Genomic DNA, 26332 nt, shown 5'->3' with positions numbered 1-26332 from the left:
GATTTGTCTAACTTCAAAGTCTGGACTTTCCCTTCTTGAAAGGGGTGGTGGCTTGTTGGGACTGATGTGGTTGGTCCTTTTGGCAAAGGAAAACTGAAACTAGTAGAAATAAGGGGAAAACTAAATCTGTTTTACAGAGTAAATAGGGTCTTGAAGGGAATGACTCTGAGGTCAATAAAAACTAGCAATGTACTTAGCAAGTGGGTGCTGCAAAAAGATTGGTTGATGCTGATTAAAGCTTAAGTATGTCCTAGACACCTTAGTGGGCTAGGGTCGGGGGAGTTAGAAAGAAGAAATGGTCCAAGAACTAAGCCTCCTAGCATTTTCTCCTACATTTCCCTCAGCATCCCTCTTTAGGCAGACACTCAATTCTCTAGCTTTATCATCAAACAGACAAGGACTTGGTTTAGGGAGGCAGGATGGCCCAGAGAAGTTGTGGCTCTGTCCTTCCCTCTTTCCTCGATGAAAGGACATGTGATTGGCTACATGGAAAGAACCCCTTACCAAGAGTGAGAAGATGTATGTTCTATGCAACCTCTGATGAAGAAACAGCAATGGTGATTCAGAGAGATGTGGTAAGTATAGAGATATTCCTTTATTCAGGAAAGATATATGGATTGTTTTCTTCAGGGAAGCACAGGAGTCATCCTCAGGGAGAGAATGGGGGTTAGGCCCAAAGAGCTGATCTATTTGGAGGATTGAGCAAGGATTCTCAACTGTTTCCTAATCTCTGGCTCCCAGGGGCCTGTGACCTGTGGCGTTTCTTTTTGTGGTTTAGGGAAACAGGGTGGAAAATCGTGCAATTTTTTCTTCTGATCTGACTTGGAGATGGACTTTGCAATAAGCAAAGGGTTCAACTTAGCAAGTCGAAAATCTTGAATATTTAACTCTTCTGGCTTCTCAGGTTCCTTCCAGAATCCTGTAGGCTTTGCCTTCTCATTGGTCTTAGGTGCCTCATAGACATAGAAAACCTTGTTCTTCAGCATGTTTTGGATCCAGGGATCAGTTGAGGCACAAAGAATTAATGTTTCTTGTAGCTGCATTGAAACAAAAACTGACAGGGCTAGCTGAATATGGACTCAGGTTGGAAGGGGAGGGATTACCCAGGAGAGGGGAAACTAGCCACAGGCCACTATGGCCTCAAGGACAGTGTCTGAGAACTTACCCCCTTTGTGAGATTTGGAGGAAGCGGAGAAAAGATTAGAAAGTAGCAGGAATATCTTACACTTTTCTTCATAGCCTGGTTCTCTTCCGTGTCTAACATGTCCAAGAGCAAGTAGAACACTTGTGAACCACGGATCCCCAGGACGCCCTGGCAGAGGCAAGTGAGACTGCCTAAGTAGCCAGCCCTGGGAAGGTGCCCATTCCTCTTTCCCATTCTAGTCCCTCTGGGATGACCCTGTGTCCTAGAGAGAGGAGGAGATGATGTTTCCCAGCTGAGATAACCCCTTCTTTGCCTTTTGAGCCACTGCATAAGGTTCTAATTCCCATTATTTATGAGGAAGAGTTGAGACAATTTCTACAATATCCAGTAACACTCATCTCTTGTCCCTTATCCTATCCATCTCCAAACTTAAAGAAAAAGTTCTCATGAGAGAGGGTTAGGATTCTAAAATTAACCTCCCCAAACTTGAGAGCCATTTCTTTCCCTTCATGACTGCTCAATCACTCATGCCCCCTGCCCTCCACATATCTCAGGAATTGGGTCAGAGAAGCAGAGCCCACTTTACCAGAGAAATGACTGCTTCTTGGCGTGCAGCAGGATTTGGATCCATCAGTTGCCTGTGCAGAAGGGAGTAAAAATGTCCAATTAAGAGGGAGAATGGGAGGTAGTTTGGCTGCTTCTCAGGCCCAGAGTGAGTTGGGTCTAATGCTGATGTGTGATGCTAATTTAATTTCCCTCTCTCATTTCTCAGGTCAGGAAAGGCACTGGAAGAGGGAAAGTAGGTACAATAGTTTGCCACAAGGCACTTCCTATGATCAGGACTCACATCAATCCAGGAATACTTTTTTTTTAATATTTATTTTTCAGTTTTTGGTGGACACAACATCTTTATTTTATTTTTATGTGGTGCTGAGGATCAAACCCAGCGCCCCGTGCATGCCAGGCGAGCGTGTTACTGCTTGAGCCACATCCCCAGCCCCAGGAATACTTTTTAAAAGTTGCTTTCAAGTTACATTAATTTGAGCTTTACTGCAATCCTGAGTAGTATTATTGGCCTCTTTTCACAGATGAACAAAACTTCCAGGGTCAAAGTATGATTTAACCAGCAGCATAGGCAAGGTTCTCAGCCAAACCCTCAATTCCCTTTCCACAGCCTAGGATTTGTCTCTGGCAGCTCCCAGCCCAGGCCACTCACTCCTCCATCAAGTTCAGCATCATAGGCTTCATCTTGAGGTCTTCTATAGCTTCAGCCACAGCCTGCCTCACACCCTGCAGAGGGATCAAAGTGGAACAGCAAAAAGAGGGAATGCAGGGTTGTGCACTAAAGTACTGTACAAATCTTTATTGAACACTTCCATTTTGCTATGTACTGTCCCTGCCTTGAGTGCAGAGTCTGGTGAAAGAAGCAGACAAGTGAATAGGTAGTTGCAGTATTGCATAGGTGCATACGGAGGATGTGTGATTCAGTGAAGATCTCCCCTGGAGGAGGAGGTGATGCCTCAGCTGAAACTTGAAGGGTAAGTGGGACTTAGCCAGAGTGGGGTGTTTGTGCAAAAGTCTGGAGGCCAGAAAAGTGCAGAGAGGACAAAGAGCTGAAAATAGTTCAGACCAGTGAGGTGACCAAACTGAGACTCTTCAGAGTAATTACACTGGGACATTACGTGGAAATCAGGACATGGTCGTTCATGTGTCTCTGAGGGACATACAGGTGAGAAATGAAGCTAGAGAGGTAGGCAGGGCTCCAGTAAAGTAAGCCAGCGTGAGGGCACCAAGAAAAAGTTTTATGCAAAGGTGTGACAATGGGATCTACATTTTAGAAAAATGTTTACAGGAGTGCTGGCTCTGTAGCAAGCGATAGTATTGATAAAAAGTAAAAGAACATAGAAAATGGCAAGGCTGAATTTGGTGATTTGGGAAAGCTTCCCGTAGGAGGTGTCATTTGGAAAGGTCTTGAAAGAGCAACAGCATTTTAATAGGCGGAAGAGAATGGAGTTTATAGTATGAGGCAAGATTTTTTTTTTTTTTTTAAAACCTTGCTTCTCTAAGTAAGGGAGGGATGATTCAGGGCACTTTGAGCTGCGGATTGTCTTAGTGAAAGACAAGGTGGTTTGAAAACATGGTGGTGTTAGGGGAACGGAATGGGTTAAGATGAGTGGGGCTGGTGTGGAAGCTAAGGTCTGCAGAGAAGGGAGAGGAGACAGGTTTGGGCAGCGTGGGCTTGGGAGCTGTGATCTCACATGGAAGGGTTCATTATGTGTCTTCCTCTTGAGCAGGTCAAATGTGATTTCCTCTAGTCCATGTGCCTGGATCTTTTCCAACCCACAGATTCTGAGCATCTGGATAGCTTCAAAGCGGTCCTGAGGGCAGGAGTGGGGAGGTATGGAAGATAGGTCCCACTTCTCATCATCCCACCCTGTCCAAATGCTGAGGAAAGAAGAGTAGAGGGCAGCCCAGAGCTCACCTCAAGGATAACAGCAGAACATAGCTGGTCCAGAATGGCCGTGATGACTGCCGCTGAGTGTACATGCATCACCTTGACCAGCATCCTAAGTGCCTGTGAGGGGTGAGGTGGGCAGGGTATCCAAGTGTATACCAAAAGTATCTGAATGGCCAGATGGATTTGGGGGCTCAGCCTAGAGCTGGTGGGGAACAGGTCTGTTCCTTCTGCCTCTTTACCTCTTGAGTGAAAACACAAGTTCGTGTTTACACTTAGTGCACATACATAAATGAGCTCTCATACATATCAAATATACAAAGATGTGCACATTTATACGTCCACATAATCTTATACTTATGCAAAAAATATCTTCATAAACACACAGAGGCCCCTTCTGTGCTTCCAGCCAAAGCATATTTTCTTGGGATGAGTATGACAGGACCCAACGCCACCCAAGTAAGTAGTGGTCTCTCTTTCCCCAGTGCTCCCCAGAGTCCAGCCTCCTTCCTTTCACACCTTCATCTGTTGGGTCTTGGGCCTTTGGCCCAGGCACTCCAGCAAAAACTCTTGGGCCATTTGGCTGCAAGGTCTCAGGAAACCTAAGCACAAGGCTGCCTCCAGAGCTGCTTCATGTGATGAATTCTTTATCACTGTCTGCAGCACATCCACTAGAGTTTCTTCATCTCCGATCTGAATCCTCTGAAAAGGAGATAGTATTTGAAATGGACAGTTGGAGATGCTATGTCTTCAGTCAGGCTTTATGCTTTGTAAAAGGGCTTATTCAAACCATTCTCCTTTCTCTCTAAAATGAATTTCATGCCACTACATTATTTCATCCACTTCACCTTATTTTTGCTGCCACCTAATTGCTTTTAGGTCATATCTCCTGATTTCTTCCTGACTTTATCTTGTAGAAGGAATGACTGTTACTTCTTTAATACTTCAGCTATCTTAATTCCTGGTATTTAAAAAAATACATACATGTAATTGATCTAATGGCTCTCCTCCAATAACTTCCTCCCTCTTCCTCAGCCAATCATACCACAGAGAAACTTAATCATCACCCATCCCAGCAACTTCTCCATCATCTCCATTTCATGGATACCACTCTCTGAGCATCACCTCCTGTTTTTCCAGCTCACTTCCCAATGCCAACCATGGTTTGGTTCCACAAAGGACTAATGATCCCCTGAGCCTGCCACCTTTTCACTGCTCCTCCTCTTCCCTCTACCCAGCTTGAATTCCATGGTTCTACTACAGTCATTACCCTGACTCAACCTCAACTTCTTTACCCACTCTTGTTTCATTATACTCCCTTGACAGAACCTTGATGCTAGTTACATCCAGCTCCTCACTTACTCTGTGTCTGCACTTTCTGGAGAAAAATAGTCATGATTCATCTTGCTACATGTGTGAGCACAAACCTTAGGTACATCTATTTTTTTTAAATCAATAATTATAGTTTTTCTTAAGGCAATTCTCTTTTCCTTTATCTTAATTCACACTTTTTCCTCTGGAGCCTCTAACATTTTTCCTCTATTTCACTCTCAGCTGATGGCTCTGCTTCCTACTTCACTAAGAAAATAAAAGCATCTAGAAAGGGAGTTCCAAATATACCTACCACCACCTCCATCTCACTTCCTCTTTCTTTCTGCTCTTTGCTATGAACTATACCAGATCTCATCCCCTCTCACCCACTCAAAGACACAGCTGCAACAACTCTTCTCACTTCTTCAAAATCATTTCCTAATTAATGGATCATTATCTTCAGCATAGAGACTTATCACATTTCTTTCTGCCCAATCTCTCTTAAATCCACGGTAATCAGTCATTTACCACTATCACACCATGAAAATGATTCAGTTAAGACAATTAGCGATGCCCACATTGTTATATCCACATATCAATCCTCAGTGCTTACATTTCCTGATAAGGTTCTTCCTTGACATAAGGTTCTTCCTTGACATCTTTCACTTGATTTTCAGAATTCCACCCTTTGGGTTTGTCATCCAACTTCATTGGGTATTTCTCAATAGTTACTGATTCCTTCTTCTTTTCTCTGACCTCGTAACATTGGAATGCTCCAAACTGGAGTTTTGGTCTTAAAAATCTCATGTAGTTTAGTGATGTTGAGTGCCATCTGTATGCTTACAAATCCCAACTTCCTTCTCTAGTTCAGACTTCTCTCCCAAACTCCAAATTATACTTATCCAACCATTTACTTGCCATCTTCCTTGGAGTTACCAAAAGTCATCTCAAACTGGACTTTGGCTGTTACCTCCAGACCTGTTGTCTGGGAATTCCCTTAACCTTAATTGATGGCAATTTTGTCCCTTTAGTTACTAGGCCCCAAATCTTGGCTTTTCCCTGATTTCCTCACTGGAGCTCATGTCCAGTCCAACAGAGTTTTACTTACATCTTGAACTTCATCATTTCTTAATAACTCCACTGTGACTACCATGGTCCAAGCCACCATTATATCTTACCAGGATTGTTTCAGTTTCAGTCAGAGTAAACCTTTTAAAACGTAAATTAGATCTTGTTACAGCTCTGCTCAAAAACCTCCCAAGTACTTAAAGTAGCCCAAAAGGCCACAGACAGTCTAGCCTCCTGTTTTAACTTCTCTGACCTGAACTTCTCTTCCTATTGCCCTCTGAATTCCTATTTCAATTCTGCCCCACTAGCCTTGCTGATCCCAGACCTCAGCAAACACACTCCTGTCTTCATCTACTGGCCCTCTTATGTTCAGCATGCCTTCTCTCAGACACCTGTAAGGCTAACCCCCTTACCTTCTTCACGTCTTTGTTCAAATGGACATTCTAAAGGAGACCTTCCAAAGGAGACCTTCCCTATTATGTTTAAATTTCATCCCATCTCCATCTCTGTTTGACATTCCTGGTGACCCTCCCCCTGTTATATAATTTTTTTCCATTGCACTTGTCACCTGACATACTATGTAATTTTCTAAGTTTTTTGGTTGTAGTATGTCTCCCTCCACTAGAGTGTAAGCTTCACAAGAGCAGGGATCCTATTTGGTTTGCTGATGTATCTTAAGGGCCTATGTTAGTGCCTGGCATATGGAAACTATGTAATATATATTTGCTCAATAAATGGATGAATGAAGGATTTTCTTTCATATGAAGCAGTGATAGAGTCAAAGGAAGAGGACTCTAAAAGGAGGTGGGGAGGGGACAAAAACAAACTGAGAGAAGTGTCAAGAAAACTCAGTTGGGTTCTTGTCCCCTATGGACAGAGGTTTTGCTCTAATAGGTTTTTTTAGAGATAACAATAATGGTTACCATTTAGAGTTTGCTTTTTTTTTTTGAGAGCATTATAATTAGTACATAACTATATAACTAAATAACTACATAGTAGTTCCATAGTCCTTTTAAAATTTTTTTTATTTTGAGACAGGGTCTTGTTAAATTGCTAAGGCTGGCCTTGAACTTGGGATCCTCCTGCCTCAGGCTTTAGAGTCACTGGGATTACAAGTGGGCACCACCACAACTGGCTTGGTGGTTACCATTTAAAGAATACAGGCATTATAATAGGCATGATATGTTATGTCACGTAATCTTTCCAACAATGCCACAAGATAATAACTATCTCCATTTTAAAGATGAACAAACTGGCTCTGAAAGCTGGCTTTTCAGAGGTTGTCTGATTGGCAAGTGGACAAGCCATATGCTTTTGTTCAGCTCTAGAGGGGACTCCACAAGCACAATGCTTTATTAATCTGAAGGGTAGGTCACCTTCCTGTCCCAATCCCCAGCCAAACGGGTCATTTACCTTGACCTGCTCTGCACCAGTTACAGACTCTCCTCCCAATCACCTTGTCTTTAGGGCCGGCAGCCCAGGAGTTCAGAGCTGCTCGTAGGCCCATCAGCATCTCCATCCTTCGACCCTCATTTTTCCCCTTCAACTGTTTGATGAAAGCCTGGATCACATGCTTATTCAAGCAACCTGGATGGGGAGGGTTCTCAGGTCAGGGCAGAACTGCCAGGACCGCTCCTCTTTCAAGGACCCATTGAACTCCCCTGTATTCTCTAGACAGACGTTCCTGGTACTGGGTCTCAAGGTGCTGCCCATTTTCCCAGGACACCTGAGCAGCTGTCCGAGCATGAACACAGTTCCAGAAGCTCTCCTTTTCCTCTTCAATCCATTCTCCCTTTTCCCTACACCTTCCTCTCTCTGCTCAACAGCACCTAGGATAGTTTCCAGACCCTGCCAAATGCTAGGTTGGAGAGGGTGCACACTCCACTCCCTTCTGCCCTTACCCAAAGAGAAAGTGGCTGCACTTTTGCACCTCCCCCAGCCCCCTGCCCAGGGAGAGATCAGACTCACCTAGGATGGCCAGGGTTCGATAGGCCTCATACTTCACTTTCTTTTTACCAGAGTGGGCCTGATTTAAGAAACAGGTGATGGAAACAGCATTAAGTGATGGAATGTCAGACTTTAGGGATCATGTCAGTTTAACTTCTCAATTTTACCAAAGAAGAAACAGACCTAGAGAGTGACCTGTGTGTGCTGAAATCGGGTTCAGACAGAATGGTGCAATGCAAGGAACCCTGAACCCGTGAGTTAGACTTTTATTCAGATCTCTATCTGGTATCTAGCAGCCACTTGGCTTTCACTAAAAACCCTTGGATTCTCAGAGCTTTTACTTTCTTATTAGAAAGTTAGATACTAAAAACTATTCCTAATGTTGTAGAATTTAAATGAGATTATGGATTAGAACACTTGCTCCTAGGTGTAAATTGATACAGGCCTGGAGTATTGTTTCATTTAAGGTAGAGAATGAGCTCAGCCCCAGTTCTTGGCTTTTCAGTGTACCATCTTTTCTGTTAGACCAAGGAGGTTAGATTTCTGCTTTCTTCAAGCTGCTCTTTAAGGAACTAAGGGCATGGTAACTCTTTCCCCACTGGATGTGACCTATCAGTCTGGCACCCTGGGGAGTCTTGTCTTGTGTCTGTGTGCATACCCTCTGCACATTTCAGACCCTGTTTCCTCCTTTTTTGAACTCCATGCAGCCCCAAGACTCACCACCTGCCATAGTGCCTCCATGACAAACTTGTCTCTGCTGCCCAGGCACCCCAGAGCCTGCAGAAAGAGGTTGGAGAAAAGGGAAGAGAGCTTGGCCACCACCTCCCAGAGTTCCTGTTTTTTGGACACAGCTGGAATTTACACTTGGAACACTACCTCCATATCCACCATTCACCTCCAGCTGCTTTTGGCTTTCCAGCTCAGCCAAGCTCTACCCGAAACAACCCTCCTCCACCCTTGCCACTCCTCACATGTGCTGCATAGGACTGCTCATCCTCTCTCGGAGATTTCAGCATTTCTGTAAGTTCCTGCCCATCCAAGCCAGGCAATGGAAAGGAAGAAAGAGAAAGATAAAGAACTTCTAATGAAAGGAGTTCAACCAATCTCCCCTCCAATCCCCTTCCACCCTCTGCAAAAGCAGGCAAGGACTGAGGACTAAAGGATTGTGTGAGCCCAAAGTAAAGGCACCCACCAGGAGGGAGTCTCCCCATTCTCCTTCCCACAAGGGTCCTAACCTTTAATCTTTGCCACTTCTGGGGGTCAATGATAGGTTCGAAGGGTCTGGATCCCACCTGGTATCTTGTAGCCAACTTACTCATGGGGGGATAGCAGTTTGGGATGTGGGTGCCCTCTTTGAGATACCTGTATGAGAAATTGCACAAGCATCCTTGGTTTCCTTGCTCTTTCCTCAAGTCACAACCCCACCTCTGCTACAGGGACTCAGTCCAGCTCAGAGTTCAGACCAGAGAAAGACAGTGATATCTACCCCAGGTCCTCTCTGGGATCTGTAGGCAGATTTGCTGCCTCCTAACCCCCAGGCCTACCCTGTACTTGCCCTTCTTCTCTTTCCTAGATGTGGAAAGTACAAAAAACAAACAAACAAACAAACAAAAAAACCCACACCTAGCGTTGTGTCTCATTTTCCGTAGCATCTTCTCGTTCTCCCGCTCCTTTCGCCGGTCATACACGGTGAGCCAGTGTGTGTACATCTCAAACTTCTTGGAGTAGCAGGAAGGAACTAAGTTCAGCTTGCCCAGATGCTGCCTCCAGCACTCTGGTTTTAGGGGAAACTCTTCCTTTGGTGACTGAGAGGTGCAAGTGGCAGAGTAGTCAGAAGGGCCCCCCAGACTTTTACTTGAGTTCTGGGGGTCTGGGAAGGGGAGAGTAGAGGAGAAGAGGGTGGGGTGAGAGAGACACCCTCTAGTCTCCCACCTGGGCTGGAGTTACAGCTATCTCCTAACCCGCTTCGTGACTTGGGCAAGTTATTTCACCCTGCCAAGATCTTAGACCTCTCATGTATAAAATGGAACTAATAATCCTTGTTCTTCTGTTCCCCTCTTGAGGTTGTCTTGAAGAACAAAGAAGGACCAGATTGCAAAGCAACCTATAAGTTGATCTGAATACAGTTTGGTTATTTGGGGATCTTGAAGCATTTTGAAAGGGTCATTTGGTCAGGGACATGAAAGGGCAAGAGTTGGGGTTGAGTGGATTAAAGGAGGGGAAAAGAGACTACTGATCATTCAGATATTTATTGAATATCTGCTATCTGCTAGGGATGCGGTTATCTTTCCTGCCTTCATGAACATAATAGGTTAGTTAGGAAAGCAGACTTCCTTCAGATAATCTAGCTCTTAACTTTGGTGTGTGTGTGTGTGTGTGTGTGTGTGTGTGTGTGTGTACGGTACGCATTCCTGCAGTACTGGGATGGAGCCCAGGGCCTCATGCATGCCACACAGGTGCTCTTACCACTGAGCACACTCCCAGCTCTTAACCGTAACTCTAGCTCCATTGTAGTGGGGTTTTGGGGTGGGGCAAGGACTTTCTCCAAGGGTTTGTCTGGGATCCATCCTTGTCTCTTCTCAAGCCCTCCTATATTTACAACAGATCTCTCTGTGCAACAGGGAAAGGAAACTTCAGTCAGAGGTTTTTAACTGATTGTCATGATTTCAGAAAATGGAGCACTGACTTATGGTGAGCAGGATATCCAGATTTAGCAAAGAATAAGTGAAACAAACAAAAGCAACAACAAAAACCCAAATGTCAAGCTCAAGTTCAACCTGGATTTCAGGTAATAAATATTTGGAAATTTTGAACATATTTATACTTAAAAACCATTAATTGTTTATCTGAAATTTAAACTTAACTGGGCATTTTGTATAAAAAAAAATCCCCATGTTAACCAATAAAAAAGACTCCCATTAGTAAGCACTCCCTGCATAGCACGGGCCTTATAGATTTTGTGTCTTAGCAACTCTACAACAGGTGCGCAGGGGCTGATCTGTGACAGAGGAAGCTCCTGAGGCTCAAAGAAGAAAGTGACTCATCTAAGAATGTCAGGCTTTTGTGAACTGATTTGCATGGAAAGGAGTAGTTTGCTGTCCCTGTGCTTTGACACATCTCCTGGAGTAGCAAAAATTAGAGGTCTTACCTGGTAGTAGGACAAGGGCAGCAGAGCATGAGTCATGGCTTCTTTGAGTTCTGGCAAGAGGATGAGAGTGCATGGTTTATAAGACAGCAGGTGCAAAGTGGACTCAAGAATCATTCATTCAGGCATTTGTTCATTAAGCACTTAGTGAATGCTAGCATCAGGTATTTTGCCAGATACCAGGAAGGTAAATAAGTAAGGCATAATTCCTGCCCTTAAGGGGGCTCACAGTCTTACTCTCACAGTACTGTGCTACTCAACATGTGTGGTCTGTGGAATGGCAGCAGTGCCAAAACCTGGGAGCTTCTCATAATTGCTCAAACTCAGGTTCCACCTTCGACCTGCTGAGTCAGAATTTTCATTTTGACAAGATTCTAGGTGATTCCTATATAACTGCAATTTAAGAAACTAGCCGGGTATTCTTAATCTTGGCTGCATAGTAGAGTTATTTGGGGGGGACTTTGAGCATAGCTAGACCCTACATAAGACTAACTGAATCAGATACTGTGGGAAAAGGGCCTAGGCATTTTAGGATGCTCCCCAGATGATTCAAATATTCAGTTAAGGGTGAAAACTATTGGCTCCTTCAGTTTTTCAAACAAATGTGTGCGAGAATCACTTGGAGAGATTTTTTCAAACCCAGATTTCTGGGACGTTTAGTATAATTTCTGGGACTCTTTGTATCTGATTCACTGGATTTCGGGTGGGCTCTGATAATCGGCATTTCTAGTAAGATGATGATGCTGTTGCTCCTGGGACCACATTTTGAGAATGAAGGAAACAGAAATGTTTCTTAGTCATTAACAGAGAGAAACAAGTATGGAGACAGATATATGTGATAAACCCACAGGCATCTCACCTAACCTGGCTGGGAGGATCTGGGAAGGTCTCCAGAGGAGATTATACACAAGTCAATCTTCATACAAGTAAGAGTTAGCCATATAGAGCAGGGGAAATAGCGTTAGACACAGGGAACACCTTATGTGAAGACTTGGAGGTGTGAGAGTTGAGGTGGAGAGTAGGGTGCAGATGTGGGAGCACAAGCTGGGGAGACACACAGGTGTCCCAAATTAAGAGGATCCTGTAAATCCTGCTGCAGAGCTAGAGACTTACCTTGAGGGCTGTGGGGGAGCCATCAATATGTCCAGGGGCCTGCCTTGACCTTTCTAGTGGATTTGCTGAACTTAGTGCCCTGCCTGGAACTGGGAGCCAGGTAACCTTGCCTTTTCAGGCTCCTGTCCCTGACTCTATTCCTGTTCATTCCAGCCTTACCTTTGGTACAGTATGTATCCTTCAGCCATGGGCACCTGAGCATTGACCTGGTGATTTCAGAGATATCAGCTGATTTTACATAGGCCATCTTCTTCTCCTGGTGGGGTTAGAGGCAACCTGGGGGGCAGTCAGAAATTCAGGGCTGTGGGGGAATGGTGGCACAACTGGAGAAGACCTATCCTCTGGAACAAGAAGAATCATTGAGTGTCCAGATTTTGGAGGTAGAAGTTTCCAAGTGTTAGCAACCAGATCGCCTTGGTAAATAGAACTCTCAAGTTCCATTCTTGAGCCCCACTCCTGGCATCTCTTGGCCTGTGGACTGAACTGGTTACTTGACCTACCTGAGCTTAACTTTCCTCATCTGAAAAGTGGAAAAGTTACGCTTGTCTGGTTAACTACCAGGTCTGTGGCAAGGCATAAATTAAAAAAGAAAATCAAAGCATTTGATGAACTGTTGGACTCAAGTAAGTCCACATTAGGGGCAGGGGTTGTTCTCAGGATATGCCATTAGGAAGATGTGGTGATGGACAACCCCTTTTATATACACACTCCCCTCCTTGGTTACAAGAGATAGTACCAGCAGGGAGTGGTGGTGCATACCTATAATTCCACTGACTGAGGAGACTGAGGTAGGAGATCTAGGTTCAAGGCCATCCTCATCAACTAAGCGAGGCTCTAAGCAACTTAGTGAGACCCTGTCTCAAAAAATAAAAAGGGCAGGGCATGTAACTTAGTGGTAAAGTGCCCCTGGGTTCAATCCCCAGTACAAAAAAAAAAAAAAATTGCTGGGGATGTGGTCCAGTGATAAAGTGGGTTCATTCCCCAGTTTTCTGGTGATATTAAGTCTGATTAACAAACAAACAAGCAAAAAGAATATCAAAGATCTGTCTTTCCGGCCTCCCATTTTTGCATATGCTGTTCCCACTACCTATCAGTCCTTTCCCTTCCTTTCTACCTGTTAAACTTTACTTAAATCTTTCGAATTCCATATAAACATTCCCTCATCTTAGGCAGGCATGATAACCTATGTCTGTAATCCCAGGTACTTGGAAGGCTGAGGCAGGAGGATTCAAGGCCAAATTCAAGGCCAGCCTTGGCAACTTAAACCTGAGTGTGGGAACTGAGGCATTTAAAAATTAAAATTAGGGGCTGGGATTGTAGCTCAGTGGTAGAGCGCTCATCTAGCACGTGCGAGGCCTGGGGTTTGATCCTCAGCACCACATAAAAATAAATAAACAAAATAAAGGTATTGAACTTCTAAAAAATAAATATTAAAAAAAATAAATAAAAATTAAAAGGGCTGGGGACATATCTGAGTGATAGCATGCCTGTGGGTTCAATCCTCAGTACTAAAAAAAAGTTATCTCTGAAGTCTCCTCCCCTGGCTCCTGGCCCCACCCACTCAGTGATGTAATTCTTCCACCTAAGTGTCACCACAGCTTTTTGTACAGTTGCTTCTCTTTCTGTGTTTATCATATGTTTAATCTGTTCATAGCCCTCACTGGACTGCCATCTGCCTAAAGGTGAAGATTGTGACTTGTGACTATGCACCTCTTTATTCTGGTCTCCCCATCCCACCCTCAGTGCCTACCACAGTGCCTGGCATACAGCAGGCAGCCCATTGTAGCAAGAGTACATGGGTCACCAAGCTATCAGACTTAATATCACCAGAAAACTGGCATGAAGTACTTTGAAAGACAGCATCGCCCATGGTATTCCTACCAAAAATGTTTTAACCTCAATCTAATTATGAGGAAATAATCAGGCAAGCCCAGATTAAAAAACATTCTACAAACATCTGATCTGGGACCGGGGGTGTGGCTCAGTAGTAGAGTGCTTGTCTAGTACGCACAAGGCATTGAGTTCAATCCTTAGTACTGGGAAAAAAAATCTGATGAGAACTAGAAACTATCAGTATCTTAAAAATGAAAAAAATAGGGGGCTGGGATGGTGGCTTAGTGATAGAGCACTTGCCTAGCATGTGTGAGGCACTGGGTTCGTTTCTCAGCACCACATATACATAAATAAAATAAAGGTCCACTGACAACTAAAAAAATATTTTTTTTAAAAAAAATGAAAAAACTATGCTTAAAGACACCAAAAAGACATGAAACCTAAACCCACTGTGTACTTCATTGTACCCTGAGTTTTTTTCCATTAGTGCAATTTTCTTTTCAAAAATTTATTCTTTTTAGTTATCATGACAGGAGAGTACATTTTGACACATTTTTACATACATGGAGATTATCTATTTCTAATTAGGATCCCAGTCTTGTGGTTGTACATGATGCGGCAATTCACTGTATTCATATGTGTACATGGGAAAGTCATGTCAGATTCGTTCCGTTGTCTTTCCTATTCCTGTCCCTCTCCCTTCCCTTCATTCTCCTTTGTCTAATCCACGGAACTTCTATTCTTCCCGCTCCTTGTGGTGTGTTAGTATTGGATCCTTAATCTTAAAAAATAGCTATAAACAGGGGCTGAGGTTATGGCTTAGCGGTAGAGTACTCGCCTCGCATGTATGAGGCCCTGGGTTTGATCCTCAGCACCACATAAAAATAAATAAATAAAATAAAGGTGTTGTGTCCAACTATGACTAGAAAATAAATATTTTTTAAAAATAGCTAAAAGGACATTATTTGAGACAATAAGGGAAATCTGATGATGGATCCTATATTAGGAAACAATATTATGTCACTGATGAGTTTCCTGAGTGTATTGCTCTTTTGATGATTAGGTAGAATGTTCTTACTCTTAGGGTAAATACAATGAAACTTTTAGGGGTGAAGTGACATCATCTCTGCAACTTTCAAATTGTCCTGATAAAATGTCTATACGAGGGAGAGAGGGCGGGGTAAGAAAATGTAGTGAAATGTTAATATTTGAATCCAGATGAAGAACATATGAATGAATTCTTGCAAATTTCTGTAAGTTTGAAAATTTGCAATTTGAAGGGGAAAAACAAAAAAAAAATATATGGGCTTTGGCATTAGACCTTACTTTTTTTTTTTTTTTTTTTTGGCTGTGGGTGGGGCTTTGTGGGCAAATCATTTCCCTCTCTTGCCATGGGTTTTCTTCACTGTAAACAGGGCTAACAATAATACCTACCATAAAAAGAATGATGAATATGTGAGGCTGAGCCCATGGTTGGCACATAGTGAGTGCTCAATTAATGTTACCTATATCTGTTGTCATTACATATTCATATGAAGGGACACATAGTTGGGAAGGTTGGAATAGTTCACTTTAGAGGTACTGGTGGAGTTGTAAAAACCACAAAATGCCCCCCATTCTTCTTATTTTAAAGACTGGAGACCTTCAGGATTGTCACTATCCTGTTCTAAGGGCAGGAGTCGTAAAGAAACCCACTGGGGATTAGGTAGAGGGTAGGCTAAGGTGGAAGGGCCAACCAAAGTTTGAGGAAACAGGGAGGTACTATGACAGGGAGACAGATAAATTCTTGGGGGTTGGGGCTGGGACATAGTGACTGTTGTCCTTCCTACCCAGTGGACAAGTCACTTGTTAGTTACTTTACCTGCTCTGCCTGCCAGTGCCCACTTCTGAGAGAGACAGATAGAGAGAGAGAGAGAGAGTGAGAGAGCACTTTTGCTCCCAGCCCTGCTCACTGGGTGGGGCCATGGCCCCCAAGTCTAGTGTGGGCATCAGGTAAGTTCAAGCCTGGACCCCTGTTGCTTAATGTACATGGGGGAAGAGGGTTCCCACGTAGGAAATCAATCCAGGAGCCAGTTTTGTAATTATACTGAAAAATTTTAATGAAAAGCTGATTTTTTTTTGTCAGATCAAGTGGTATGATCCCAGTTACTCGGGAGACTGAGGCAGGAGGATCACAAGTTTGAGGTCAGTCTGGGTAACTTAGTGAGATCCTGTCTCTAAAATTAAAAGGGCTTGGGGTCTAGCTCAGTGGTAGAGTGCTTGCCTAGCATGTTCCATCCCTAGCACTAGGGAGCTGGGGGTGAGGGGTGGGGAGAAAAGAAAAGAAAAAAAAAAAGAGAAAAAAAATAGCTGATTTCTTATGTTTGATAGTTTCAGCCCTCCTGAGGGCCTGAGATGGCAACTTTGGCCATGGGAGATTTCTTCAGGATCCTGGTCTTCCTTCTTTCCTTGAGAAACATGCTGACTTCCTTCTCTAGTCATAGAACCAAAGCAAAGCCAAGGGGCCTGACATTCAGAGCCTAGAGACTTCTTGTTGCTAAGGCAGGGCCTTAGTAAGGCTTCCAGGCTTAGGTCGGGAGCCTTTTCTAATTGCTGCTATGTGGTAGAACCTTCCCTCCAACAGGTGAATGGGAGTGGGGGACTGGGGAGAAGCTTCTCAAGGTGGTTAGGATGACAGTAGAGAGCAACAGGCGAGTTTACACCAGCTGAAGTTCAAGGTACCGCTTATCCTAGCTCATCTCCAAAGAGTTGATGTACTCCCGAACCCATTTCTTCTCTGGGTCGGCACACACCTGGCGGTTCCTTCGGGTGACAAAGCTGTGGGAGAGAAGAGAGTGAGACCTTCTTAGCACTGGGACAGCCAGATTAGGGGATGAGGTGGATTGAGACATAAAAGGAAATGGTGCTGGGACTAGGGTAGGTTCTTTTTGGAGCGCCATGAGGTGCTATTTCTTTTTAGGAGGCATTTCTTCCTCTGTTGGATCTAAGGGCTCCAAGCCAGAAGCAAAGTCGTGTGCATTGTAAACCCCACCCAGATACATGCAGCCTGTAATGCTAAGGGGATAGGGAGACTCCAGAGCCTAGGGTTGAACTGGCTAACCACTTGCTTTTTCTCTGCACTTCCCCTTCCCCAAGCCCTGTGCTGGGTTCACCATGCAGAGAGAAAAAAGATGTCCTCCAGGATGTGCTTAAGAAAAGTGCCTAAAGGAAAACATGATTTGACTATAGACAACACAGTGCCTGGCACAGAGTAGACACTCAACAAATGAACCCAGGAATATATCTATGCACAGGTGGGTGAATGAAAGAAGGAGATGAACTTGAGTTTTTGTTGCACTACTTAGTAGTTGGATCACTATGGACAAATCACTTAGGGTCTCTGGGCCTATTTGCTAACTTCTAAAATATGGACAGAAATAATTCCTGCTTTGCACAATTGTCGTGGATCTCAAATGAGATAATGAGTTTTGAAAAATACTATACAAGAATAGCATGCATGTATAGGTATTGTTATTAGAGTGCTGTGAGACCTCTGCTTTAGGGTGGATTGGAACAACATGAGACCAAGGTCCTGGTCCTGGACCATGGCCCAGAGAGGTTGAGGGACCTGAGATTGGCAGTGCCAAAGCACTTCTACCAAATTACCAAGCAGAATATAAAGATTGTGAAGGTTGGAGGCCTTAGCTCTGCAGGTGTTGATGGTATAAATTGGAAGTATAAAAGTTGCTAGTCATACGGGTCAGTCCAGCTGCCACCTTGCCTGTCTGGGGGGGCCTGGTTTTCTGTAGGGTAGACTGTTGGTTAGGTAACAGCTGCCCATTAACACATATTTTGGGAATAGCCTTGTCTACTTGACTTTTTAAATTTTGGCTTCTCCTTTAGGAAGTGTTCCTACACACTACTATTATTTTGGGGGGGGATTTGAACATGGTCTTACTTAAGTTAGTATATAAGATTAAATATGTTAAAGGTTCTCATAGGAAGAAAGTTAATTATTATGCAGCTGTCTGGAAGTTTATTTTAAAAATTTTGTTGAGTCACACAGTATGACATTTTATTATATGGCCTAACAAAGGAATTAATTATGTGTCAGAAATAATAAAGGTAAATTATAAATCAGCCTGTTTTTGCAATAACTATTATATTTTTAAAATACTGATGTAGGGGCTGGGGCTGTAGCTCAGTGGCAGAGTGCTTGTCTAGCATGTATGAGGCACGGGGTTCAATCCTTAGCACTACATAAAAAGAAATAAAGTCAAACTGTCCGTCTACAACTATTAAAATAAAAAAATACTGATGTATTCCCTGGAATAAAGTATTATGCTCAAATATGTTCTGATATACAATGTGCCTACCTCGTTTAAATATCTTATTCATTTTTTAGTTTGATTTCATTCTTTCTATAGGCATCTATCCATATGTCTTTCAAAGTCAATAACCTTGTGTAATTCTGATTCTATGTATAACATCATTGAAACTTTTTTTTTTTAATTTGTGGTAAAACATATAACATTATCTTAATCCCCCCACCCCAGGATTGAACCCTGGGCCTCATATATCTCATACATTATAGGCAAATGCTCTACCACTGAGCAACACTCCCAACCCTGTCTTAATCATTTTTAAGTATATTATGCATGTTTGTGAGCCCAAATATTTTCAGATAAAGTGAAGGCTTAGGTGTGTTTTGAGAATGAGAATTTCCTGGTTGCTCTTTGGGCTCTCTCATGGATAATATTTGCTCTTTGAGCAACTTTTCTGCTGTTCTGAGGCTCACCCAAGACCCTTGACCATCTGTGTCTTACTCTGGTGAGCAGAGCGGATGAGAAAAATAGGGGAAGGGGTGTTCTAGGCTCTTCTGCCTCTCACTGTTTATTTTCTTATTGGAAAAGTGTGGAAGCTTCAGATATAGACCCTGTCCTTATTCAGTGCTCTCTTCTTAGCACCCTTGGCCTGTGGCCAGGAAGTCAAAAGGTCAGGAAACCAACACCTGAGATGAGCCTTGCCCAGGCTCCACTTCCTCCTCTTTGCAGCACGCCATACCAAGAACAGACCATCTTTGCCAACTCTTCCCTCCCTTCCCCCCATTATCAGGACCTTCTACTTGTCTGACTTCTCTCCTTCCACCTGCCCCTTCAGAGCAGGCGTTCTCAATTGCTGTCCTTTTCTCTGTGTTCTTTCCCGAGTCTTGGACCCTGGGGCCTGGCACACAGTGGGTGCTTAACAGATGTTTATTGAATGAACAAGGAGATAAATAAATTGCATTCATTTCTTAAATTTCACCTATTATTTTATGGATGCCAGGGAATAGTCTAAGCATTTTATTATTCTCATGGTGACCTAAGGAGGGAAGCACTTCTCTCTCTATTTTTTTTAAAATATGGTGTCATATTTTTTTAATATCTTTAATACCTATATTTTCTTTGTTTGTTTATTTATTTATTTTTATGTGGTGCTGGGGATTGAACCCAATGCCTCACAGGTGCTAGGTAAGCGCTCTACCACTGAGCCACAACCCAGCCCCAGGGAAGTGTTTTTATCATCCCATTTTGGTGGAGGAATTGAGGTTCAGAAGGTTAAGTGAGGGACCTAAGCTTACCAGGTGGCATGCATGGTTCCGACATGGCAGACCTGCTTTAGAGCCAGTGCTCACCAAGGCAGTGCCACCCTGCCTTGTTTTTATTGGAAGGCCCCTTCCGCCTAGAAGAGAATGTCCTCAGCTACCAGCCCTTTGTTTACACTCCCCTCCCCTCCATCTCTTAGCTGTTTCCACAGGGTTGTCTTGGCTCCTTCCTCTTTAGACAGCTTGTCCTTGAGACTTAAGGGGGTTCTACTCTTCTCTAACTATGTAGGCTGAGGTCTCAGCTACATTGTCAGCCTCTCCCTCCCCTTTGGCCCTGACCTCAAGTCCATGGCCCTGGCTAATTCCACCTCCTCTCTCCCATCTCTCCTTTCCTTCTGCTTCCAGCACTACACACGTGGGTAGCTACAGTAGCCTTTAACTGGACCCCAGTTTCCTAGGCTGAGTTTCCAGCTCATTTTACATTTGATAGCTCTTTTTTTTTTTTTGTTGATTTTCTTGACATTCAAGGCCCTCTGGGCTTCCCTACATGGAGTCCCTACACAAACCAAAGTCGAACCCTGCAGGCATCCTCTCTGTCTGATAAACTCCATCCCACAGGCTTTCCCCTGCCATCCCAATCATGCCCCAAACAGTGCCTTTTGCCACAACCTCCTCTAAATCCTCTCTCCTCACCCCTGAAACCAGACACATTCCCTGTCTTCCTGTGTGATGTTCTTTGCCGGGTACTCTAGTCATTGCTGTGTCTGTCTCATCTCTTATTAGATTGTGAGCCTGTAGAGCAGGGATGGTGGTTCTATTAATCTCTGCCCATAAGAGATATTTAGGGAATAGTTTTTTTTCCTTTTGAAAAATATTTGTTTTCAGAAATAAAATCAGTGATACAAAATATTACCAGTATATTTTGATTCACCAGGACCATTCACCAACTCCATTTTTGAATACCTATAAATTTACCATGTCATGAACATTTTTTGGATTAAAAACTTTGAATTTTCATAGGAAATTTGATGAGAGACCTATTTTTATCCCCCTCCCCCTAAGTACTAGGGATTGAACTCAGGGCCTTGCATATGCAAGGCAAGCACTGAACTATGTCTCCAGGCTTTTATACATATGGGTGTTTTTTGAAAATGTTGAGAGAGGGTGGCCTTGAACTTCCGATTCTACTGCCTCAGCTTCCCAAGTCACTGGGTTTAGAGGTCTGTGCCACTAGGTCAAGCCCCATTTTCAGTCTCTATCATTTTCTATTTCTTCAGTAACTAAGGAGATTCCGGAGACAGGCTCCAGACTCACTGTGCAATATTGGAGAAGTCAATAAATCTCTCGGTTTCATTATCTGAGAGCCAGAATTGTGCTTACCTCTCAGGGCCATTATGTGAAATTTAGAAGTGATGCACATAAGGCATTGACACACAGTAGGCACTTCCCATGCAGTAGGGACTATTCTATTTCCCCAAATGTATTAGCTTGCATATTTAGAGGTGAATCCCTCTATCTTTTTAAAAATTTCTTCTTAAATAAATAGTTTGTTGTTGTTATTTTGTTTTGTTTTGCCCCTGACCTTAGACCTCCTCCCCTAGTTCCTTTGAGGTTTAGGTTGGTTTGGTTAGGTGTGAAATATGGGGGACTCTAGGGTTCTTCAGTGAAAAGGGATGATGGAGTCCATCTTCTCTATGCAGGGGCATTTCAAATTCTTTTCAAGTAAAAGTTGCACCAGCAAGTGGAGTCCTAGGAACCTAGCCCATGAGGTGGGCAGCATCCTCCAAAGATACCTCGTCTAGTTCTTTTACATTGTGGCTGGAAACCCCGAGGCTAGAGATGAAAGTACTGTGGCTACTTGGGTAGCTGGAGGATGAGTGGGAGTGGGTGGGGCACTCTCTTAGAGGGTGCCTGGTGTGTGGGGTCACTGACTCTGGGAGCCAAGTCAACCCTTCCTCACCCCCCTGGAGGAATCAGTGGGATTGAGACTCACACGACTGCTAGGTTGGAGCACTTGCTACTGGTGTAGAAATATTCCTTGATGTGGTTGCGGGGCACTGGGCGGGAGATGAAGGCAAAGCAGCAGGGTGTGGTGTCCGAGGCATCTGTGAGAAAGGATGAAGAAAGGAGACCCCCCTTTATTCATTGCCAGTGGACACTGGGCACTGTGCTGGGCATTTTACATGACTGATCTTGAAAAGACTATTATCCACCGTGGAAGAACTGAGGCTCAGAGAGGTAAAGGCACTTGGTCATGGAACACAGTAGCCGAATGGGAATTCCAACAGAAGACTGAAAGTATCTCTTCCCCGTCAATTGATCCTTGAGCTGAGCTTATATCCTTTCTTCTATATCATAACCCACTGCCCTTGGCTCTCAGGTCATGCTGGGCCTCCTTATCCCCTGTCATGGGTTCTCTGCCCTCATTCTCGCCCTTCCAGAATCCCTGATGAATTCAAAACTTGCATAGGGTAGGTTTGGGGAGAGTTAGTTCCAAAGCTAAGGCTTCTTGGCTCAGCCAGGATCCCAAGTGGGGCCTGATGCATATTGCATCCTGGGAGCCCTTGGCTGGGCTATAGGGAGAAGGGCTTTGAATAGAGAACCTCTTGTTAGTCAATTAATTCAAGATGCTGTTAGGAAGCACAGTTGTCTCTTCCCAGAAGAGTAGTAGTATTTATCCCAGCCGGATGGGGCTGGGTTTGAATACTTCCTAGGTGGATGTGCCCTTAGGCAAGTTATTTAATTTGCCTGGGCCTTTATTTCCCCATCTGTAAGTCTAGAACAGCTACTCAGAGAGTATTTGTATTCAGTAGGATGACAGGTCAAGCAAACAGCACAATCCCTAACCCATAGTAGGCCTTTAGTTAGCTTTAATTATTCTTTTATAAGCCCCATTTTTTTTCCCATCTGTGAAATGAGAGGCCATGACTATCTCAGGAGAGCTCTGTTGAGAATTTAGAAGTTTCTCAGAAATCCTGCTGGTGACAGGATGAGTCATTCATTTTTCAAGGTCAGTCCAGCTACCCCTGCCTACCGATATCCTCAGCATCAGTTCACACTCAGTGAGCACTTGCAAAACTCAAGGGCGATGGACCTTGGAGACTCAGAAAAATTGACTGGGGGTCCCTGACATGAAGTGGCATAGAGATCTATCAGGGGTAACAGGGCATCTGGCTAAAACAATTTTAAGAATGTAAACAATGGGATTCAGACAGTATACATGCTATAGTTGAAAAGAGGGCAAGGGCTGGGATAGTAGGATGGGGTGGGCCTTCTTGGCAGTGGGTGGACCTACTCTATGGGTTGTGGTGTCAGGCCCCAGACTTACATGGGGAGGCAGAGGCAGGAATGCAGAAGGCGGCAGCAGCGAGGATGACAGCGAGGGCAGCTGCAGAGACCTTCATGGTACCTGTGGGCAGAGGCTGTGGGTGATGCACGTGCTGTCTCAGGATCCTCTGCAGGGATCCTCTGCAGCTCAGGCCTTTTATAGGGACTCAGGGCCAGTAAAGGGAGCACCCCGCCTCCAAGGGGGAGTTTCCAAAATAGTGGCCAAGTCCTGGCTGATATCATAAGTGAAGTTGCTTAAAACGGAAAAGAAAACTGAAATAGCCTCCGGAAATTTGAGTCTCTGTTTCCACACCTCACTCGCTGCGGTCCAGAGTGAGCTCACCCCCCTTTGCCCGGGTGCTGCCATGGAAACTCTTCCTCTGCTGGCATCCTCAGCTTCACCTTCAGGGTGGGGTCTTTCCTAGAGAGTAGGAAGCTGCCCTCTTGGGGGTAAAGGGCTGGGGCAGTTAGGACAGGAGCAGAGCCTCTGGGTCTTTTGGGTTTCTTTCACAGTTCCTGTGTGTGCTTGATTTTTACCTCCCTTCTCTCGTACATGGGAGGAGCCATTTACAAGGTGTTCTACTGGGGAGTGTCCTTTAGACATATAGTCCCCAAGGATGGTGAGAGAACCCATTCTGTAAAATGGATCTGAGCTGCTCAGTGTGAGTTGCAATGATTCCTCCGCGGGAGCTTTCTTGCTTTCATCACGACCACTGGGTCACCCCCCAAACCCCTTTGCTTGCTGGTGATTGTTCATGACAGTTTAGCCTGGGTAGGGCTGAAATTGGCGTCTGAATAAGAGAAAAGTGTTTATTGACAGTAACAAAAACAAATTTTAAAAAATGTAACCCTGTACTGAGAATATTTCTTGTTGGCTACTGTCACATGTAATTAGTGGCAGGGATTGACCAAGTCACCCAGAATGGGAAGACCTTGTCCATTTCTTCCTCACAATGGCAGGGTGGTCATCGGAAGGGGAAACTGAGGCTCAAAGAGGTTATTCACATCCACAGGGGCCCACAACCAATAAGTGGGACCTGAGACCAGATTTTTCGGATGTCTATGCCTCAGCTCTTCCCAGTGGCTCACATCAGGAAGGCAGCTAACAGTCATTGAGGCCCTTGTGATGCCAGGTACACTCTGCCACTGAGCTACTTCCTGCCCCAAGAAGTCTCCCTTTGAACAGATGGATCAGTTGAGCCTAGAGAGGTTAAGTGACTAGGTGAGGGCCATAGCCTGTTAGTGGCAGAACTCAATGTTGAACCCATGACCACTTTCTACCACACTATGTTATTTCTAAAGAAATCCCTAAACTCTTGCCAAAGCAATTTTCCCCTAGGAACTTTGTATCTGTTTCCTTTTAATCTCAGTTTCCTTCTTTAAGAAAGAAAGGAAAGTATTTCCTAGACACCAGATGTGCTGAGTTGGGACACTAGCTGAGGAAGCCACACAGAGATGGAACAACATGTTTCTCATCTGTGCATCCTAATGAACCTTCCTGCTGTGTGTGTGTGTGTGTGTGTGTGTGTGTGTGTGTCTATATGTCTGTCCGTCTGTGGGCAAGTGGGGATGAGATGGTAGGATAGTGGCTTAGTAGGAATAGGCAAAGGGAATCTCAGAAGTATTTTTCTTCCCTTTGGGTGGTTCAGTGGATTTTGAGGAGCAGAGAAGGGCAAGAATACATACACACACACACACACACACACACATATTTTTATTTTCCACTCATTTCCATTTGAAGTCAGGTTTGGACTTGACCTACCAAGTTATCTTTAGGTTATTCTCTGACTCTAATGAATTGATTCCATGAGCAAATCAGAGAGCCCATGTAAACAATATGGAACTTGGTACAGGATAGGGGTTCAGTGAGTGGCCACTCTCAAGATGATTCATCTAGCACTTTATGTTCTTGAAAATTAGGAACTCTTTCCTGTCTGACCTACTGCACTGATAGTTGAGAGGATAAGGGACACAGTGACCATGGATGTGTTTAGGGAGCTGTAAAGTGAGTCACAAACAGCATGGAGCTGTTTCTGCTCTCTGTCCCTTCAAGGTCCATGGTCTATACTGCTCAACCATTCCTCATTCACTTTACACTTTGCGAATGAGAATTGCTGTGATCCAGGCACTGTGCTAGGCACTGCAGACACCCTGGTGAGCAAGGGTAGTCAAAGACCTGCTTTCTGGGGCTGCTCTATGTGGGAATAGGCCGGGGACAGACCACAAACAAGTAAATATGTACTCCTTAACTGTGAATCATCTTTCACTGGTCTTAACTCCAGGAACACAGCATCTTTTCTATGTGTCTTTTGGAGTAAACCCCTCCCCCATTTTTCAACAAATATCATGGATATGATAGGTGCTAAATCAATAACTTCAAATAGCATCTTGATTAAGTGCAGGGGGTCTCTAGAGTTCAAAATCCAGCTCTAAGCTGGGCACAGTGGCCCATGCCTATAATTCCTGTCTCAAGGGGCTGAGATAGAAGGATCACAAGTTGGAGGCCAGTGTGACATCTTAGTGTGACCCTGTCTCAAAATAAAAAATAAAAAGGGCCAGGAATGTAGCAAAGTTGTAGGACAACCCTGAGTTCAATCCTCACCTCCCCCCCAAATCCAGCTCTAATACTTATTATTTATGTATTTTTAATAACAAATTTAAGGTGTACAACATGAAACTTTAATATATACATAGACGTAGTGACATGATTACTGAAGTCAAACAAGTTAACATATTCATCTCATATAATTACCACTTCCTGTGTGTGGTGTGTGCACCTGAAGTCTCTTAGTAAATTACTAGTATTCTATATGGTATCATGATCTGTAGTCTTTGTGATATAGTTTAGGTCTCTAGACTTATTCATCCTATATTACTGTACCTTTCTCTGCTTTGTCCGAACCCCTGCCTCCCTGCCCCTGGTGACTACGGTTCTACTCTTCGTGTTCATCTAATTGACTTTTATGAAGATTCCACAGATATGCAAGATCATGCAGTATTTTTCTTTCTGAGGCTGGTAACAATGACTTTGAATAAGTTTGTTTGCCAAAGATTCCTCATTAGTATAATGACCCAAACTGTTTTGGGTAATGAAGACTTTTGAGAATCTGATGGAGGCTGTGAACACTTCAATATTTAGAGACCTACACTTGTTATTTTGCCTACAACAGATTTGTAGACCTGGCAGGCTCCTTGATGAGCCTCGCTAGTTCACAGGGCCAGTTCTCATCAGATCTTTTCCACGAGTCTCACTAAAGCCAGACACATCCCTCCAGCTGACTCCACCCCTCTTGTCCTGCCCTAGTCTTTGTTTTTCCTCTGTCATTCGCCCTTGCTCTAAGCTAATCTGGTTGCCAGCCAAGTTTCACAAGCTGAACTAACCTGAGCTGACCAAACAGAGGCAGGGAAAGTGAAACCCTATTCCAC

General features: G+C 44.0%; 2 protein-coding genes across 2 annotated transcripts; both read right to left on the bottom strand.

Moving 5' to 3' along the window:
* Window positions 1–580: 580 nt before the first annotated feature.
* Heatr9 (HEAT repeat containing 9) lies at window positions 581–12628 on the bottom strand. Its single transcript, XM_046457509.2, has 15 exons — window positions 12343–12628; window positions 11074–11123; window positions 9549–9730; window positions 9161–9287; window positions 8897–8953; window positions 8646–8702; window positions 7947–8004; window positions 7435–7565; window positions 4119–4301; window positions 3627–3719; window positions 3403–3522; window positions 2361–2434; window positions 1731–1782; window positions 1226–1312; window positions 581–1037 (listed from the first exon to the last, which is right to left on the bottom strand). The coding sequence occupies exons 1-15, from the start codon at window positions 12428–12430 to the stop codon at window positions 687–689; spliced, it is 1710 nt and encodes a 569-aa protein (XP_046313465.1). The 5' UTR covers window positions 12431–12628; the 3' UTR covers window positions 581–686.
* A 3461-nt stretch (window positions 12629–16089) lies between these two features.
* On the bottom strand, window positions 16090–23130 carry Ccl5 (C-C motif chemokine ligand 5). The gene is made up of 3 exons (XM_046457508.2): window positions 22908–23130; window positions 21573–21684; window positions 16090–16833 (listed from the first exon to the last, which is right to left on the bottom strand). Exons 1-3 carry the CDS (start codon window positions 22981–22983, stop codon window positions 16746–16748), a joined length of 276 nt encoding a protein of 91 aa, XP_046313464.1. The 5' UTR covers window positions 22984–23130; the 3' UTR covers window positions 16090–16745.
* Between the last annotated feature and the right edge of the window lie 3202 nt (window positions 23131–26332).

The sequence above is a fragment of the Marmota monax genome, unplaced genomic scaffold, assembly GCF_021218885.2.
Source record: "Marmota monax isolate L192 unplaced genomic scaffold, Marmota_monax_Labrador192_F-V1.1 WCK01_AAM20220418_F8-fsc00417, whole genome shotgun sequence".
In the NCBI taxonomy this organism is placed as follows: Eukaryota; Metazoa; Chordata; class Mammalia; order Rodentia; family Sciuridae; genus Marmota; species Marmota monax.
This window is presented reverse-complemented; position numbering and strand designations above follow the sequence as displayed.